Below are 19,822 nucleotides of genomic sequence, written 5' to 3' on the forward strand. Positions count from 1 at the left end.
GAATCCTATTCCAATCCTTATGCATTGGGAAATACCAGTTGAAAGTATTGTCGTCTTACCTCCACGACAATTTACTTGAATTGTAATGTATAGATCACAACTAATATTAGTTTGTATTTAGTTATATGTTAACCTTAGTTTTGGTCTGTTGTTGTTATCTTTTAATAAATAATGTGTACCTTTTTATTAATAATATTTACCTTTTAATAAAGAATTTAAACCTAAGTTCCCGACACACAGCTCTGCGGACTGACAAACAGCTTTCTACGGACTTGAAGGGTGTATAAATTGTCATAGATGATCGTTGAATTTTGGGTAAAGAGTTACAATTTATTTCGAATTTTAATATGAGTTCGTCTTGAAAATTCTATATTTGCTCATGAAACGAAGTTGATTGTTACTATTGTGATTCGATAGACCCTTTTCTCGCACCGTCACCAAACATGAGAGGGTCATATATGTCTGATGATACTTTGCAACAATTGCAATGGGCTGAAGAACAACAAAAAATAGATAAAGAGTCATCTCGGTCTCTCACTGAACGTCGTGACGTCATTGCGGCAGAGTGCAAAGAAGCTGAGGAACGGATGCAGATTAATAAAAATAAAATCAAAGAGCAAGAAGAATGGATAAAAAATACTAAGAAGACTATCAAAATGACTGAAAAATGGCTTGCTGAGAAGGATGCACAAACGATAGATCTTGGGCGGAAAAATGATCGTTTTGAAGATAAACTAAGAATTAGGGACGACCAAGGTTGTAGAACTCGTTACTCGGTACCTGTTCGGCTGGCTACCGAGTAGCGAGTACTCGGAGTACTCGGATTCGGTAATTCATGTAGAAATATTTTTAGAGAAATTATATATATATATATATATATATATATATATGGCAAAGTAGAATGTTGTAATAACAAAAACGAAAGTAAAATGCTATAACAAAACAAAAAATAGCAAGGTACTTTCATTCAATTCTTTATTAACATGTGAAATTTCTTAGTAATCCAATTTTATAATTTTTTTTAATAATTTTTGTTATTTAATAATCATTTCCTATAATTTTAAATCATTATAAATGAAAAAAACAGTAAATGGACAATAATGCCCTTACTTTCTAAACTTGTTAATAGCAATGTACTTTGATAATCCTTTCTAATAATTTTTGTTACTAAATAATCCTTTTTGCGTATAAAATCAAAATCAAAATCCAAAAAAAAAAAATTAACTTCCGCAGAGATGAACATCGATCCGCAGAGGGGGCTCTACAGATCTGTTCTTCATCGAAACACCTCTGCGGATCTGTTCTTCGCAGAAAAGATACTTCCATGGCAATAATCGGGCAAACATTTTGGGATTTACTAATCACTAAACTATCATACACTAATACAAACTATCATACACCCTACGAACATATAATTAACTCAAAAAACGGGCAATTACGATTCAAAAGGAAGAAAAATAAACTTACATGTGTTCCATAGCCATCGGATAACACATCTTTTCACAATAAGGTATGAGGTATGTGGTTGTTTTCGCAATGTAGGGGTATTCGACCGAGATCCTCATAACCTTTCGAGGATCCACAGAGCAAATAGAAGATCCGTAGAGACGCCTCTGCGGATCCTTAAAATCCCAAAAAAAAAAAAAATGATGTCACCTCATTTCCGCAGAGGTGTGCATCGATTCTCAGATGCTTTAACTGATCCGCAGAGCACCCTCTGCGGATCTTGTTGTCATTCTACGAAATTTCTCGTATATTTTTTATAATAAACTTTTCTAATTATATATATATATATATATATATATATATATATATATATATATATATATATATATATATATATATATATATATATATATATATATAGGGAAAAGTGAATATACCCTCAAGGGTATATAAGCTTAGGTACCCAAATTCACCATACTACATCGTTTTGTGTCATATATAGACATTGTAATTGTCCAATGTTCTTATAATTCAACTTCTAACTTGAATTACTTCAAATATTTTTATAAATTTCATATTTATCTTCCTCTTACATAATTGTCATTTTCAACAATAATATATATAGCCTAGTAAGTGTTCGACAAAAAGGTATGATGTAAGAGGAAGATAATAGTGAAAATTTAAAAATATTGAATATAAATCAAGTTAAGGATTGAAGTTTAACAATATTATAATGAATATATCAAACAAAACGACGTATTATTATGAGTTTGGGTACCTAAGCTTATATACCCTTAAGGGTATATTCACTTTTCCCATATATATATATATATATATATATATATATATATATATATATATATATATATATATATATATATATATATATATATATATATATATATATATATATATTATCAGTAAAATTATAAATATGCTAAAAAGATCCAAATCCATTTTGATCCATGCTTAGAATTAGCCTTTAGTTGACCCGTTAGCCAATCCATCCTTTTTCTAAGGGTTCGCATTGATGCTGATTGCTCTGACAAAATTAATAGACTTATGTTCCCAATTTAAAGGACGAGGATTTACCTCTTTAGTCAATGCCAATATTTTCATGCATGGCGGCATAACACGATCAAAATCAAATGTCAACAACTGAGCTTTCATGAGTTCATATGCTATTCCTATTTGTTTAATTATGTACTTGTTTCGAAAGGACTCCATTTCTATATGCACTCTTGTAAAAGTATTACTGTGTCTTCCTGATGTACCCAGAGCTGCAGGAAACTTAAGCTCTGTGTTGCCAATGTCGAATTATTGCAGGTTATTTGCAATTCTAATATTGATGTTTCTTAGCTTTCAAAGCCTTTTAACAGCACATGCGACTTCAACCTTTTTAAAAAGTTTGAAGCTACAATCGAATGGCAAGAAGCTGAGAATTCTCGTTCCAGATTTCGGCACATTCCCGAATTTAGTACAACTTACTATTGATCCAAGAACAAATGAATCGGGTGTGAGTGGATTCTGTTGGGATGTTTTCAATGCTGCATTCAAGGCCATAGACTATGGAGTAGGGGTTGAGATTATTCCATACCCTTATAAGGATGGACGTAGTTACAATGATCTAATCGACAAAGTCTCTCTTAAGGAATATGATGCTGCTATTGGGGATATAACCATCACAGCAAATAGATCTCTTTATGTTGACTTCACATTGCCCTTTACTGATCTGGGAATAGGCACACTAGCCCAAAACTCCAAGAAAAACATCTGGATCTTCTTAGATCCTCTTAGTGCAGATCTTTGGACCATAAGTGCTTGTTTCTTTCTCTTTTTGGGATTTGTTATTTGGTTTATTGAACATCGTACCAACGAAGAATTTCAAGGTTCACCAACACAGCAAATTGGAACAACTCTCTGGTTTGCCTTTTCGACCCTTGTTTATGCTCACAGTAAGCTCTCTAACTCTTTTCTCTTATCTCATTTTACTTAAAGATTTTATATTCTTGAACATTAGTATCAATCTTCACCTTTGTAACAAAATACTCACAAAGCATGTACCTTAGATCTGTTGGAAATTGAGTTGGTGATTGGAAACTGCAGGGGAGAAGCTGCAAAGTAATCTATCAAGATTTGTGATTACTGTTTGGGTTATTGTAGTGCTTGTGCTCACGTCAAGTTACACTGCAACATTGAGTTCACTTTTAACAGTACAACAGATTGAACTGAATGAGAGGTCTATCGGATTCCAGGGTCTTTCGAACATAGGAGGAGTTGTCTATAACAACTTGAACTTAGCAGACACCAAATTTGAGACACTATATACACCTGAGGCCTACGTCAATGCATTAACAAGTGGAAGCGTTGATGCAATCGTTGACGAGATCCTTTATCTCAAATCAGTCCTTGCAATTTATCCGGCTGCTGACTTCTCCTTGATCGCTACAGCATCCACCACTAACGGTTTTGGCTTTGTTAGTGTTCTCTAGCTAAGCCTTTTGGCTTCATCCAGTTCCATATATAACTCCACACCGATGATCTCGTTTCCATGTCTAATATAGTTACTTTTGCAGGTGTTCCAGAAAGGTTCACCCATGGCTGGAGAGATGTCGATTGAGATAACAAAGATGCGAGAAGAGGGGACATTGAAAGCATTAGAGGATAAATGGTTAAATCGTGAATCTGCAGTGACGTCAAAGGATTTTTCTTCCCCTTCACCAAAAATCTTGAATCTTTACGGGCTTCGGGGCCTCTTTCTTATAAGCGGTGTATCAATGGCGCTAGCGCTTTTGGTTTCGACGGTTGGTCTTGTTAGTAAAAAATGGAATATCAAAAATAAGATGAAGATACTAAGGTGTATCTTAAGAAGATTTCCCGAAATACATGCAGACAGTGATGTGGAATCAACAGTTTGAATTTTTTTATTTTTTTTTGTATCAAATATATATACTTTTGAATTTTGATTTCTTTTTTGGATCTGGGTTGTTACCTATTCTCATTAATAATCATAGTTTCATAATTCGAAAGTTTAAAGGACACGATTAAATTTACATGACAAAATTCCGAGCAACATCTACTCTAATAAATGAAAATCTTTTCCCCACATGTTACACTATCATTTATTTGGTCACATGTCATTTTATGGTTTTTTCCATTTTATAAAATTTCACATAATATTTAAATTTAATAATTGCAATAAATTTAATAATAAATACATATCAATTTCAATAATTGATTTTCCTTCTATTTTTAACATTTCTAAATTAAAACTTGATTAGTTTTCTTTGTATATTTATTTAAATTGTATTTGTTTAAATTTAAAAGAGAAAAAAACACTTTAATTTTAATAATTCAATATTTTTATAATTTTTCTTATAAATTCAAACTTTTTCAAATGTTTAAAATTTTCATATTTAATTTTTTTTAAATGAACTCATGTAATACATGAGACTTACGCCTAGTTTTAGTAATAAATTAAAACCTTGTGTGTGGCTAAATCTAGTTTCAATTTTTAGGCTGCTATATAAGTTCATGGATTAAGATACTAATTTTTTTGGAAAACTAATAGAAAAAAAAAAGAATACACAAATACATCTTCAACCCATATCTATTTTTAACACCAAATGGAGTAAAAAAAATAAAATAGGATAATAGTGTTTAATCTTTAAACCTATTTCATTTTTTACCCTAAAAATATATATATTCATAATATCATTCTTGTAATTTGCATAGACTGTCAAAAACATCATTTCTACAAATTAGCTTCTAATAAATATAGATTTTATATTTTCATTAAAATAATATTATAAATTATGTTAACACAGAATTATAAGAAAACATATTGTTGGTATATAATTAATTTGAATTAATTACGAATTGATTGTAGCAAAATTTATTAAATAAGATTATATTTATAACACACTTCTAAATCAATATTAGACGTATGCATTTAAAGAAATATTACCCATACATTTGAAAGATATATCCCAATCATAATTTTTTATAAAATATTTTATCATATTTTAAATTTTTAATATGTATTTAAATTTTATAAGAATTCGATCGATATAAAGATTAAACTTTACTTTGGTCTGATTAATTAATGTCATTAAATATATAATGGGATATTGCAAATATTAATTACCACATTTAAATTATAACTAGTAGATAAAAATAAATATAAATATATAAACATCAAAAAGGAGAGACTAAATTTGTCAACCGAAACCTATGCAGTTATCGCGGTAAAAAATATAATTGCAGTCACCGACCGCTATTTGAAATTGCAGTTCTCATGGTGGTATAGCGTTTATTTATATTATATTATATTCTATATATATATATATATATATATATATATATATATATATATATATATATATATATATATATATATATTAGAGTATTAATTAGTTAATCATACTTCAAAGTTCTACCCAATCTAATTAATTACTTAACACAATCAACAAGAAACATAAGCAATACTTCATACCTTATTATACTTTATCATACTTTAACATAATCAAAATTAGCAAATAAAATGATTAAACAAATTTGACAGTTAATAATACAACACATACATGGTGTCGATGGAAGTCGTCATAGTCACATACTCACAATTTTATTCAATGGAATGGCACAAAAGTTTTTGTTTGAGCTAAGGAAAAACAATTTTATTCAATGGAATGATAAAAAAAAGTTTTTTTTTATGTAAGATAGCCTAGAAAAATTTATTCAAAAAGCAATTTTAGCACCGCTATAGCGGTGACCATAATCGTGGTAAATAACGGTAAATCGCGGTTTAATAGCGCCACCACTATTACAACCCGCTATTTTGAAAATCACGGTTCTTTACCTCTGTTAACCGTTATAGCGCCGTTATAGCTCCACTGTAACGCCGCAATTGACTGCATAGACCGGAACTTCCACTACAAAAACACCCTTTTACGACACGCAATGCGTGTCGTAAAACGCTCAGACGACACACAAATGCATGTCAAGGAAGGCCCTGTCATAACGAAAGACGACACGCTTTTGCGCGTCGTTTATTTACGACACGCATTTACGACGCGCAGTTACGACACGTATTTACGACGCTCATTTACGACACGCAATGCGTATCAAGGAAGACCTTGTCATAAAGGAAGACGACACGCATTTGCGTGTCGTAACCTTGCGACGCACGTTTAGGACACGCATTGTGTATCATTAAAGCCCCTGCCATAAACGAAGATGACACGTATTTGCGTGTCATAAACTTCAGCAACCATTTACGATATGCATTTATGACGCGTCTTTACGATTCTCATTTATGCATAATATAAAAATATGGAAACAAATATATACCAAAACAATCAATTTCATCCAATAACATCATGTCAAAAAATTATACTACATTGGTATTAAGGGAATTTGATTGTACCTTGTTATTAAGAGGTTTTCCCTAACTATATAACCTAATACTACATTGCTATTAAGGGACACCTTGTTTCAGATATCATGTCAAAAAAAATCATCCATGTCAAAAAATTGGTTGTTGTCCACTGGGTGTAGATGGCAAGTAATAACTTGAGCATTAGCTGAAACAAAAAAGCTTTTATTAATCACACAATCAACAACCTTTAGAAGTACATTAGAATGCATATATATAATAACAGATGTGATATAATATGTACGATCCTATAAAAAGAAAAATAGCAAAAAACAATTTAAGGAATAGATTGCCAATGATAATGAATAATAAAGAAATGCCTCTTACCAGATGATCCATGAAATTCTCCAACTTATCATTGAGTGAAGGCAATTCGCTCATACGAAATTTATTTAAAAACTTTCGCTATTGAATGCTAGTTTCTATTTCAGTAAAAAGAAAATGAAAAAAATGAAATAGATTTTCTAACAACTTGTAAGTATAAATTTGCAGTAGAATCAAGACGTACGCCTTACATATTATCTCGGTCGTCATCAATAAGGCCAAAAAATGTTTCCTTAAGTTTAACTATCACTGCTGACCGCATATAATCATCATTAGTGATCTTCCTGAACAGGTCTGCATCTCCCTTTCCTTTGAAATCGTTGACCATGTCTAATGCAATGGGGATCTTAAGTGGCAAAAAGTCAAAACCAATAACAAAAACAAATGTACCTTACTGGCAAGCAAGAATGGTGGCCACTGGACAACTGGAACATCACTTGTGGTGCTTGCGTTTTCTTCCACAATTTCCTTCAATTGGATAGCATTCACCTGTACTTGGAATGGAATGTAATAATAAAATAAGCAAGGGAATAGAATGAGTCATTCCATTCCAGTTTCATATGAACTTCACATTATATATTTGTATAAAAAATTAATTGATCTCACCTTTATACGATAAAGAGGAGCAATAAATACATCATTAAACATGAATGAATCATTGTCATCCACTTCCCTTTATTTTGGAATTTAAGAAAAACATCAACAATATCCGTTGGTAGGCTGTGGAAAAGACATAAATGCAGCAGCACAGGCCCTTTCTGCCCTAATTTTATGAAGAACCTGAAAAATGAAAAAAAAATTAAATAAATGAATGAAAGTACAGTGCTATTTCTTACAAATGTGTTTTTGTTTTGTTGTTGTTGTTGTTGTGATAGAAATTGGGTGAGGTTCACCTCTCGACTACAAGCATCACCAAAAGTATATAGGAAGGTCAAGTGAAAGTATATAGCTATTTCTCACAGTTAACCCAAAAATTTATAAAAAGAAGTTCATATCCTTAAAAACTTTAAATATTACTTCAATGTCCTTATAAAATTTGAAATTACATAAATATCATTCTAAAACTATAAAATACTCATATATATCCAAACTTAAATTTTAATTTGGATTATATCAATTTAAAACTAAAAAACTTATCTAAAATTTAAAATTCCATATGAGTTTCCCAAAGTTCCCTCTCCAAATGAAATCCCAACTTAGGCATGATATGTATCTCTTTTTTCATAAAGATAAACACAGTAATAGCTTATTCTTTTACTTAAATCAAGGTTGTTTTGCAAGGTTTAATAGGCTGCCATCATGGGCAATTAAGCGGGCCCCCACATAAATCTTTGATGTGTTAGGAACCGGACCGGGTACACGCAGCGGAAACACACTATCACACACACAAACTCACGAAAATAAAGTAAGAAGAACACAAGGATTTTACGTGGTTCGGATTCGGTGCAAATCCTACGTCCACGGGCTGCAACTAGAGAATTTTATTAAAACTTACAAGATTACAATTGGCTTGACATTCTACACTTGATGTTCTCTCAAGTTTTTGCACACAAAATATGCAAAACATACATGCATATATATAGGTGAGAGAGCCGCAATTTGCACATGAAATTGAGTCGTCGTAACAATAGTACTCAAATGTGAAAGCCGCAAATGTTGAGTCGTCGTAACAATAGTACTCAAATGTGAAAGCCGCAAATGTTGACGTTGAATTTCCTTCCATTCACATTAGCCGTCCAACAATTGAATTTGATTCTTTTATTTCACATGCATAGCCACATGTTTTCAACCTTTCATATTTTACCTAACAATCTCCCACTTGAAAGTTTGAACAACATGGTCCGTCTCTGTCATCCAACTCCAGTAATCTTAAAACAACCAAGTCTTCCAAGCCTCCAGTTCCTAAGAACAAGCTAAACTTAGTCCCATTTCTCTAATTACAGCCGCCCCTCATCTTCAAGTACTAGAAGGGCCAGTTGAAGCTCCCACTAGCTCCAACTCAGTCGTGGCTAATCCCACCACCGACTCATCCTCTGTCTCAACCGGTTTGGACACTCCACCAGATCCCGAGATACACCGAGGACCACTAACACTCTCCAATCTTTGCAAACTTCCAATAGGAGAGAATTTTTCAGTCTTAGTCTTCAAAACCCAACGGCTCTTTGTAACTGTACCCGAAACACGTCTCGTGCTCCCACTGTCACAGAATCCCCTGAATGGTTTAGACTTTCGAACTCGTTCAGCTAACATCTCTTTGGCTCCAGAATTCATGTTTGCAAAATGAACTCTCTTAGCCGTAGATTTAGCGAACCAGATTTTGTCTTGTTTAACAGGGACGGTCATACTTCCCTCAGCAGGTACCTCAACCATATACAATGACCCACACTTCATACCACGAGCAATCACCAGATCACCATTGACCACCCTCCATTTACCACTACCAAACCTTACTTCCAGTCCTTGTTTATCCAGCTGACCAACAGAAATCAATTTCTTCTTCAGCTCCGGAATCACCCTGACATCCTTCAGGCTCCATGTAGTTCCCAATGAAGTAACCAAATCAATATCTCCCATGCCCGTTACCTGAAGCATCTCGTCATTTGCTAACCGTACCTTTCCAAAATCTCCTTTTTTTTAGATTCACCATCGTTTCCCCGTTGTCCATGGCGTGAAACGAAGCCCCTGAATCCATGACCCAAGAGTCTACAGAACTTTCCATATTGAGTATCAGTGCATCATCCTCAGACACACTCTCAGCACCAGCAATGTTCAATTCTTTCTTTGGACATTGACTCTTAACATGTCCCACCTCTTGGCAGTTCCAGCATTTCACATTCTTCAAAGTTCTAGAAAAACTTTTTCCCCGACTCCCACTGCTCCTGCTATTCCCTCTACCTCTTCCGACATTTAATAAATCAGAAGAAGAAGATCCACCTTGATTCTTGCGTCTGATATCTTCGCCAAGAACCAAATCTCTAACCCCTTCAAAAGTCATACCACTGGTCCCCACGGAACTCGTAACAGCGGTAACTGTTCCGGACCAGCTATCAGGTAGAGAAGCTAGTAGCAGTGATGCTTGAGTCTCGTTATCAAATTTAATTCCCACAGATGATAATCTGGACAGAATTGAATTTAGATTGTTAATGTGAACCGTAACTGAGCCTTCCTCATTCATCCTTGTAGTGAACAACTCCTTCATCAAGAACACCTTGTTAGCCGCCGATGGTTTCTCATACATATTTGATAGAGCCTCCATCATACCACGCGCCGTGGTTTCATTCATGATGTTGAAAGCAACGCTCTTCGTCAATGACAATGTAATAACCGCCTTGGCTTTCTTGTCCTTTGAGTTCCACGCATCTTCAAAAGCTTTTTCCATTTTCTCCGGTTTGTCTCCGAGTACCATGTCCAAGTCTTTCTGACATAGCAATGCTTCTAATTGCATTTTCCACCAGCTAAAATCAGAACCATTGAACCTTTCGATTATAATCTTGTCTTCAGCCATTACGACAAACAAGATAAAAATCAGGTACACTCGTGCGTGATAAAAAAAAACGATCGTACCCTCCAAAACCTCGCTAACCAGGCTCTGATACCAGTTGTTAGGAACCGGACCGGGTACACGCAGCGGAAACACACTATCACACACACAAACTCACGAAAATAAAGTAAGAAGAACACAAGGATTTTACGTGGTTCGGATTCGGTGCAAATCCTACGTCCACGGGCTGCAACTAGAGAATTTTATTAAAACTTACAAGATTACAATTGGCTTGACATTCTACACTTGATGTTCTCTCAAGTTTTTGCACACAAAATATGCAAAACATACATGCATATATATAGGTGAGAGAGCCGCAATTTGCACATGAAATTGAGTCGTCATAACAATAGTACTCAAATGTGAAAGCCGCAAATGTTGACGTTGAATTTCCTTCCATTCACATTAGCCCTCCAACAATTGAATTTGATTCTTTTATTTCACATGCATAGCCACATGTTTTCAACCTTTCATATTTTACCTAACATGATGTTGGTTAAATCAAGTTCACTGACTTCTGTTCGCATGGATACTACAGCTGATTCTTTTAGTTCTGTGTCAATCTCTTTTGAAAGTATCTGTTATGATAATAGTTTAGTGTCTAAATCAATACAACTTTGAATAAAAAAGATAATATTTAGGTACCTCAGAGAAATCAAGTTTTGCAGCATTTGTTCAATAACCCATGAGCTTAACAGCTTTGGCATAAAAAATGTTTTCTGAAACAATCTTTACAAGCTCTAGAAAATGCCAACCATACCATTCTCTAACTCTCATTGCATAGGTGTTATGTTCTTTATCTAGATCATCTAGAAGTCCAATAGCTTGAATGATCATTGTATCCACCTGTACAAGAATCATGTTTTACTAGAACCATTAAATCCAATTAGAATAATGAAGTAATAATGTTTGAGAAGCAAGTCAGAAACTAACCTTATCAGGGCTGAATTTTAGTTTGTATCTTGACATAATCCTTTGTTTTAAGAACCTACAAAAATCATTCCCATCTATTAACACAAAATCTGATAAAAATATTTAACAAAATTTTTTTAAAAAAATTAAAAAAATTATAAAGTTTACCGAAGTTTCGAAAAACATTCTTGATGCCTCCTTGCGAGTTTTCCCATTTAAAAGGCTGTTCATACGAAGAGCCTTTCTTATATTCTCTTCTTCCTTATTAAACATATTTTGGAGATATTTTCCAACAGCCCTACAAAAAAAAGGTTTTATTTATTTTCTTTTTAAATTAATGTGAATAAATAAGTAAATATGATTACTTGGTACCTGAAGACCATCCACTGTTATCAATTAAACGTTTTTCTTCAGTCTCACTCAAATCTTCATCAGGTTCTTCAGCATCATTGTCAACTTCATTATCAAAATACAGAAAATCTGAAGATAAAAGAAAATACCCGAATAATATAATTCTTAGCAATAAAACTAGGAGACCAAAATACTTAAACATATTCATTAAATACACATTTTGCATATAAATGAGGCAAACCTGCATTATTCTGAACCGGAGAATATTCCAACTCCTACACAAAAACAAGCCAAAGAATTAATAAAATATATTATTATTTTTAACTTTAATGTGACAAAAGTTACAATTTTGTCATATCCAAAGAAAGTGAGTGCAAAAGTTACAACCTCAGGTCCCACCACCACCACCTCAACCTCATCTTTTGCTTCTGATGTCTTTTCAGGTGAAGCAATATTGATCTTAATTTCATCGGTTTTATTGTCGATGTATTTACTATTTATATCTATAGAAGAATCCATTCCAACATAGGGCAGATCCGTCTTTTCATCTAATTGTACACTTTGGAGGGGAGCAAGAGCAGCATCTGTCTCAATTATTGCAGTTTCTGAAGTAATGGGTTGTCTTATGCATGATGAGAAAAAAATAAAATTCACATCAAGGTATAAAAAGTGACAGCACCAATGATTTTAGGAAGAGTATTCAGAGAAATGATAATATTGGTGATAGTTTTTACTCTTGAACCACAATAAGCAAGGTATTATGTTAGATAAATAAAACAAAACCCCTAATAAATAAGTTGCAGAGCAGTTAAGAGAATTATCACACTTGTATACGTGATTTTTATATTCTATGAACAGAAATAAGATACAAAAACAACGACATTGCAAATCAATTAAGAACGAAAGTCAAACTATAGAACCTATTGCAAAACGATACTCAAACTCCCCAAAATTGCACTAACAAAATGAACAAAGTAAACCTAAATGGCCAAAATGAGAGCTACAGTTAAAAATCAGGGCATTCATATGAACGAATAAATAAAAGCATCAAAGAAACTACAAATATGGTGAATCAATGAGACCAAAAGATTTTCACCTCTGCTGGAGCAAAAGAGAGATAGATTGATAGAGGTTTTGAATTTGAATAATTGCATCCAGTGGTCTGAATTGACAAGTGATCTCTATATCATCGTTATCAGTAAGATTGAATTAGGGAACTGATGATATATGGTCCATTGGCATGGCCTAGACTGCTCTAGCGCGCCAGCCTGGCCTGACGCGTTCCTGCCAGCCCTGCCTGGCACTCCCTTGCCAGCCTCGCTGGGGACTCTCCTGTTGGTTTATATGACTTAGTCCAGTCCGATGTCATTGGCCATGTACCAATAACACCAGACTGGGGGGACTTGATGATATATGGTCCATTAGCATGGCTTAGACCACTCTAGAGCGCCAGCCTGGCCTGGCGCGCTCCTGCCAGCCTTGTCTGGCGTTCCCTTATCATCCTTGCCTGGTGCTCCCTTGCCAGCCATGCTGGGGACTCTCCTGCCGGCCCGACCCGACGCTCCCTTGCCTGGCTCTCCCTTGTCATCCCTTCCTGGTGCGCGCCCGCCAGCCCTGCCTGGGGCGCGCCCGCCAGACCCGTCCGACGCCTCCGGGCGGCCTCACCCAGCTCCTTGCTAGTTGGGCCTGAATTGGGATGGCCCAAGGCCTGACCCAATTCCCCTTGACCTAATTGTCCCCTATATAATGAACTGTCCCCTATATAATGAACAGTACCTCCTCCATGGATGGGGGACCTTCCTCTTGGCTCAGCCGCCACACTACACTCCGGCCGGGTGGCTCAGCCGCCACCTGCCGCCGTCAACCACCATACACCACCACTAGCACCAAGATGGTTCTCTCCAGCTATGGAGGACCATATCAGATCTTCTAGCTGATCTAACTTGACCGTCGAAGCCCGCTCCCGGGGCACAGTCCCTGGACGGCTCTAACGGGTTTGCACTGTGATGTCAGATCCCCGCCGCAGCAGAAGACCGGAAGAGCCGCCGGAGGTTGATGTCGCATCATTTGGCGCCATCCCGGACTTGAACAAGCAGCCATCACCTTGTTCTTCCTAGATCTGTTCAGATCTGTTGAGTTCCACATCAGGTTTTCTCAGATCTGTCCATTCTCACCCCTCATTTGATCAGATCTGTTCGGTTCTTGGCAAGATCTTTTCAGATCTGGCTAACCATCGTTTAGATCTCAAGATTTACTTCATTTTCAGTTCAGCTCTAGATATATTTTCGTTCTCAAGCTCAGATCTGTAGATCTGTTTTCGTCTTGAAACTTAGATCCCAAGATCTGTTGAGTTTTTAACTCATCTGAAAAGTTATTAAGCTTGCAAAAACCTTCTTAGATCCGTTTTTGTTTTCATTTTGGGGGTTTGTTGAGCAATTTCAGAAGAAAATAAAATTTTATGAGTTTCTACCTCATTTTAGTGCATATATTTTCTAAAAATAGTTTTCTAGTTAAGATTCTATGTGATAACTTCAGTACATGCATCAGCTGTTTGTAAGCACAGCTGAGATGTTTGTATATTTCAAAAAAAAATCTGAGTTTTTTCCTTTTGTTCATATTTTTGGTGTTTATCTCCAGAAATTTAGAGAAGGAAAACGAAAATCTTTTCAGATATGTTCCTTTGCTTATGTTTTGATGGTTTGTTGAGCAAACTGAAAAGAAAAGAAAGTTTTATGAGGAGTGAGCCTCATCAGATTTCGTTTTTGTTTATATCTTGAGGTTTCTCAGCAAGTCTCAGAAGAAAAGAAATTTTTTATGAGTTTTTTACACATCTCTAGCCCATATTACAAGTAGATCGTTTTTATCTAGAGATTTTCTGTTTATACCTTCCATTCTTGAAACAGCTGTTTGTAAGCACAGCTGTGTTGGTTGTACATATCCACAAAAAAAAATTTAAGGTCTTTGTTCATATCTTAATATGTTCCTCAGTAACCTTTTAAAAAAAAGAAGAGAAAGAGGCTTTTAAGAGTTGTGCCCATATTTTGATGGTTTTGCTCAATCTTGAAAAAAAATTCTTATGATTGTTTACCATCCATGTCAGCTCATATATTATGAAAAGTTTGTTTCAGTAATGATTTACAGATTCGAGTTTGTTTAAATTTTGCTGTAATGCTTATACATTTCAAAATATTGGTAAAAGTCACTTTTATCCATGGATTTACCGTTTTAGTTAATGGTTTTAAAAAAAAGATGGAGAGGAGTTCTACTAAAAGAGCAGCTCTGTAAAAAGAGAATCATACAAAAGTAAGAGGTCGTACAAAAAAAAGAGGAGATATTTTTACAGTTCACATTTACAGCAGACTATACAAAATATTACAGCAATGAGCTGTCAATTCTAATCCTACAATCGACAAAAGAAGAAAAAAGAGAGTAATGGGTGTATACAGTGCACACCACGAACCAAAGGACAAAACCAGTTGCAGTGGGACCCGCCTGGTCCAATTCTCGACATAAACAAAGTCAAACACACCCGACCCCACCTGGATCTCCTCCTCCAAATCCCGCTCAGTGACAATTGGTAAACAAACCAAAGCATCTTGAACGCAAACCACCTTCAACATTGAGACCAAACAAGGCAGCGTCGCCGAGGAAATCTCAGCCCCGGTCTCCATCTACAGGCAATGGCCCCACCGAAGTGTCTCCAAAAGTAACTCTCGCACCCAATACCGGAAGTTATAGTCGTCTCCATTTTCTTGATTCACCGCCAGTAGCTAGAGCATCGCTGGTATTGGCCCCGACGACTAGGAGACCAGCGCTGGAAACGCTGTGCCGACCGCCCTCATCCAATCGACGACAGCCTGCACGAAGCATCTCCGCCATCACCAACAACCTATAGCTCCGCGAGCGAGCTCTGGCGGCAACAGTCTCATCGGCGACCCAAAACAATCTCCGGCCCCGGTGTTTTTTGTTTAATCGTTATTGGCTGAAATTCCAACACCGCCACTCCACCTCCGTGCCCCTGTGTCCAATTAACCACTGCACCCGCCGGCCGGTCGAAGAACCTCAGTCGCTAAGAGCTGCTCCCTCCGCAGTCAACATTACTCGGCGAAGAGCCCCGCACCGCTAGCCGTCGTTTCCTTTCTTCTTTGTGGAATCCTTGGAACAGATTGTGTGAGTAAGGGGGAAAAGCAGCTGTAAAATAAAAGCCAAACATACTTGATACCTATGGGCATTCAAACAGACGGTGACACACAAAAAGAGAGTTTGGGCTACAGCTTCAAAACCCTAACGGGTTGCATAGGTGTATTTGGGCTATAACATTTGACTTGGGCCTCTCATATATTTTGGTATTTGAGCCACTTAAAAAACAATTAAAATGGCCCAGTTTCTAGATGAACAAATTAGCCAATCGGTCAACTCACAAGTATTGTGATTTCGATCAATAAACCTGATTCTAGAAGACGCATTACATCTCAAACCACTCAGTGCGTTTAAAAAAAAAATACACTACTACTACTACTCGTGAAGCATTTCGAAATAGCCCTCAACAATTGTGTTGCTCGGCTATCAGCAGCTGTGTTGACCAACTTCAGGCAGCCTTGCCACTCAGCTCTCGCCACTCATGTTGACCGGCCCTCGCTAGTCTCGCTGCTTAGCCCTCAGCAGTTGCGCTACCTGGCTCTCAGCGGTTGCACAGCCTGACTCTCAGTAGCGATGCGGCCCAGCTCAGCAGCTGCAAGGCCTAGCCATCAGTAGTTACGTTGTTGGACTAGCAGTCGCACTGCCTAGCTCTCGGCAGCCGCACCAACCTAGTTCTTGTTAGTACTTGGGTCGCCTAGCTCTTTCCAGCAACTATGTATCTCAGCTTTTAACGGCTATACATCCATCTCTTTGCCTCATCTAAGAAAAAAAAAGGGGGGGGGGAGGGCTGGCATGACACTATGCAAAAGTGATTTCTATTCCTAAGGGGCAGAGTTAAAGTACATGAAGAGCTGATTTTATGCATGATAGTGCACTCCCGAGGTGACATTAATATTCCGGGTCGAAAGATCAGCCTCGTGGTTCAACCCTCGGTAGTCTCACTGCCCAGCTCTCAGATGTCATGCTACCCATCTATCGCTAGCAGCTCGATGCTCAGTTCTCAGCGACCCTGATGAGCAGCTCTCGACGGCGGTCTCGCTACGCACCACTTGACGGCAGCTACACTATCCAGCTCTAAGTAGCATCGCCGCATAGCCCTCTACAGACAGCCAAGATAGCATGGCACCAACTATCACTACAACTAATGATGCAGCAAAGCATCAGGCGCCATTACACTTCAACCCGGAATGATCACCCAGGCTACACACATATACATAGATTGCGGGCTGCTACGCCCAGTCATGTGAGGTTCAGCACCCTCGCCCCGAGTCGTCTGGCTTCCCAGCTCGACTCCATTATAGCGGCACGCTCCGCATACGAGGTTCAGTACCCTCGCCTTGAGTCGTCTGGCTTCCCAGCCCGACTTCATTATAGCGGCAAGCTCCGCATGCGAGGTTCAGTACCCTCGCCTCGAGTCGCCTAGCTTCTCAGCCCGACTCCATTACAGCGGCAAGCTCCGCATGCGAGGTTCAGTACCCTCGCCTCGAGTCACCTGGCTTCTCAGCCCGGCTCCATTACAGCGGCACGCTCCGCATGCGAGGTTCAGTACCCTCGCCTCGAGTCACCTGGCTTCTCAGCCCGACTCCATTATAGCAGCAAGCTCCGCATGCGAGGTTCAGTACCCTCGCCGCGAGTCGCCTGGCTCCTCAGCCTGACTCCATTATAGCGGCAAGCTCTGCATGCGAGGTTCAGTACCTTTGCCTCGAGTCGCCTGGCTTCTCAGCCCGACTCCAGTATAGCGACATGCCCCGACCATTCCATGTGATGCTCTTCCGTGTGACTTATCTACGATCGTCGGCAACCAAGCCCGATCCATTCCACGCGATGCTCTCCCGCGTGATTTATCTACGATCGCTGGCAGCCAAGCCCAATCCATTCCACGCGATGCCCTCTCGCGTGATCTATCTACGATCGTTAGCAGCCAAACCCGATCTGTTATACGCGATGCTTTCCCGCAAGACATCTCCATGTTCGCTGGCTGCTAAGCCCAAGCTATTCTCATAAGTCGCGCATCGTCGCGCACCATAAGTCGCACACCACAAGATTATTCCACGTCTAACACCATGATCTCGGTGTTTCCTATCTCTCAGTCATCACGGCTCTCTGGTGCTCGGACGATCGATGAAGTGTTATCCGCATCACATCCCGCTATAGCGAGGATACCCTCCAGCAAGGAGGTCATCCCGACATCGTCCCTGCTGCCCTACCCCACAACATCTCTGTTTCATGGCTCACGGAAACGGTCTTGCTGCGTAACCCTACCTGTAGCCTCGCCGCGTACCCCACGGCATCTCTGTTTCCTGGCTCTCGGAAATGGTCTCGCTGTGCAACCCTACATGTAGCCTCGCCGCGTACCCCACAGCATCTCTGTTTCCTGGCCCTCGGAAATGGTCTTGCTGCACAACCCATACCTCTGGCCTCACCGCTTATCCCTTAGCACCTCTGCTGCGTGGCTCTCGGCAACAGTCTCACTGCATGTTTCCTACCTATAGCCTCACTACCTGTTCCTCAAGAATTCTGTTGTCTGGCTATCGATAATAGTCTTACTACGTGACCCTCGCTAGCAATCGCCCATCTCTCGGAATCTCTGCCACTTATATTATGTTCAACAACCTTACGGTTTATTGGTTCGACAACATAGTCTGACACGGCTACCTACGCTACCCACATCAGACTGGGGGGAATCCAGCTAGGTGTAGCCCAAGCAAGAAATACCTTCAAGGCGGTTATTAATGCAGACTATGTAGACAGATATCGGTGACATTCCATATGCACATGACTACCATAACATCTGTGCCACATAACAGTCTTAGGGACTGAAGGGCAAGCTTACAGTTTTTAGCTACCCCGGCCCGACATTCCATCGACATTAGTGTCGTGTAACACTCTTTAGCAGCCTCGGTCCGCATCGCACCGATCGGCTCGCACTCCTCTCGATGAAGGAGTATCAAGTCAGCGCAAGCAGTGTTTGGCTCATCGCACAACCCCACGGCTCTCGTGGGCGAGGTTCGGTCATTTCTCTTTATTATTTAATGCTTTGGTGCTTTATCTAGTCCGATCCGATTGTCAGCAACCCAATCGCATCAGACTAGGGGGACTTGACGACGCACAGTTTATATGACTAATTCCAGTCCGATGTCATTGGCCGCGTACCAATAACACCAGACTGGGGGGACTTGATGATATATGGTCAATTGGCATGGCCTAGACTGCTCTAGCGCGCCAGCCTGGCCTGGCGCGCTCCTGTCAGCCCTGCCTGGCACTCCCTTGCCAGCCTCACTGGGGACTCTCGTGTTGGTTTATATGACTTAGTCCAGTCCGATGTCATTGGCCATGTACCAATAACACCAGACTGGGGGACTTGATGATATATGGTCCATTAGCATGGCCTAGACCACTCTAGAGCGCCAGCCTGGCCTGGCGCGCTCCTGCGAGCCTTGCCTGGCGTTCCCTTGTCAGCCTTGCCTGGTGCTCCCTTGCCAGCCATGCTGGGGACTCTCCTGCCGGCCTGACCCAGCGCTCCCTCGCCTGGCTCTCCCTTGTCATCCCTTCCTGGTGCGCGCCCGCCAGCCCTTCCTGGGGCACGCCCGCCAGACCCGCCCGGCGCCTCCGGGCGGCCTCACCCAAGTCCTTGCTAGCTGGGCCTGAATTGGGATGGCCCAAGGCCTGACCCA

At 38.8% G+C, this 19,822-nt stretch overlaps 1 protein-coding gene across 1 annotated transcript; it reads left to right on the forward strand.

Moving 5' to 3' along the window:
* The first annotated feature begins 458 nt into the window (after window positions 1–458).
* Window positions 459–4,364, forward strand: LOC145139030 (glutamate receptor 1.3-like). Its single transcript, XM_079072991.1, has 4 exons — window positions 459–756; window positions 2,697–3,401; window positions 3,553–3,923; window positions 4,023–4,364. Exons 1-4 carry the CDS (start codon window positions 459–461, stop codon window positions 4,362–4,364), a joined length of 1,716 nt encoding a protein of 571 aa, XP_078929117.1.
* The last annotated feature ends 15,458 nt before the right edge of the window (window positions 4,365–19,822 follow it).

The sequence above is a fragment of the Lactuca virosa genome, chromosome 9 (assembly GCF_052849685.1).
Source record: "Lactuca virosa cultivar CGN04683 chromosome 9, Lactuca_virosa_CGN04683_v6, whole genome shotgun sequence".
NCBI lineage: Eukaryota > Viridiplantae > Streptophyta > Magnoliopsida > Asterales > Asteraceae > Lactuca > Lactuca virosa.

Coding starts and splice junctions, on each gene's coding strand:
- LOC145139030 (XM_079072991.1), top strand. CDS start 459: ATGTCTGATGATACTTTGCAACAATTGCAATGGGCTGAAGAACAACAA. Junction 757..2,696: donor AAGAATTAGGGACGACCAAG/GTTGTAGAACTC, acceptor CTCTTGTAAAAG/TATTACTGTGTCTTCCTGAT. Junction 3,924..4,022: donor CCACTAACGGTTTTGGCTTT/GTTAGTGTTCTC, acceptor TTACTTTTGCAG/GTGTTCCAGAAAGGTTCACC.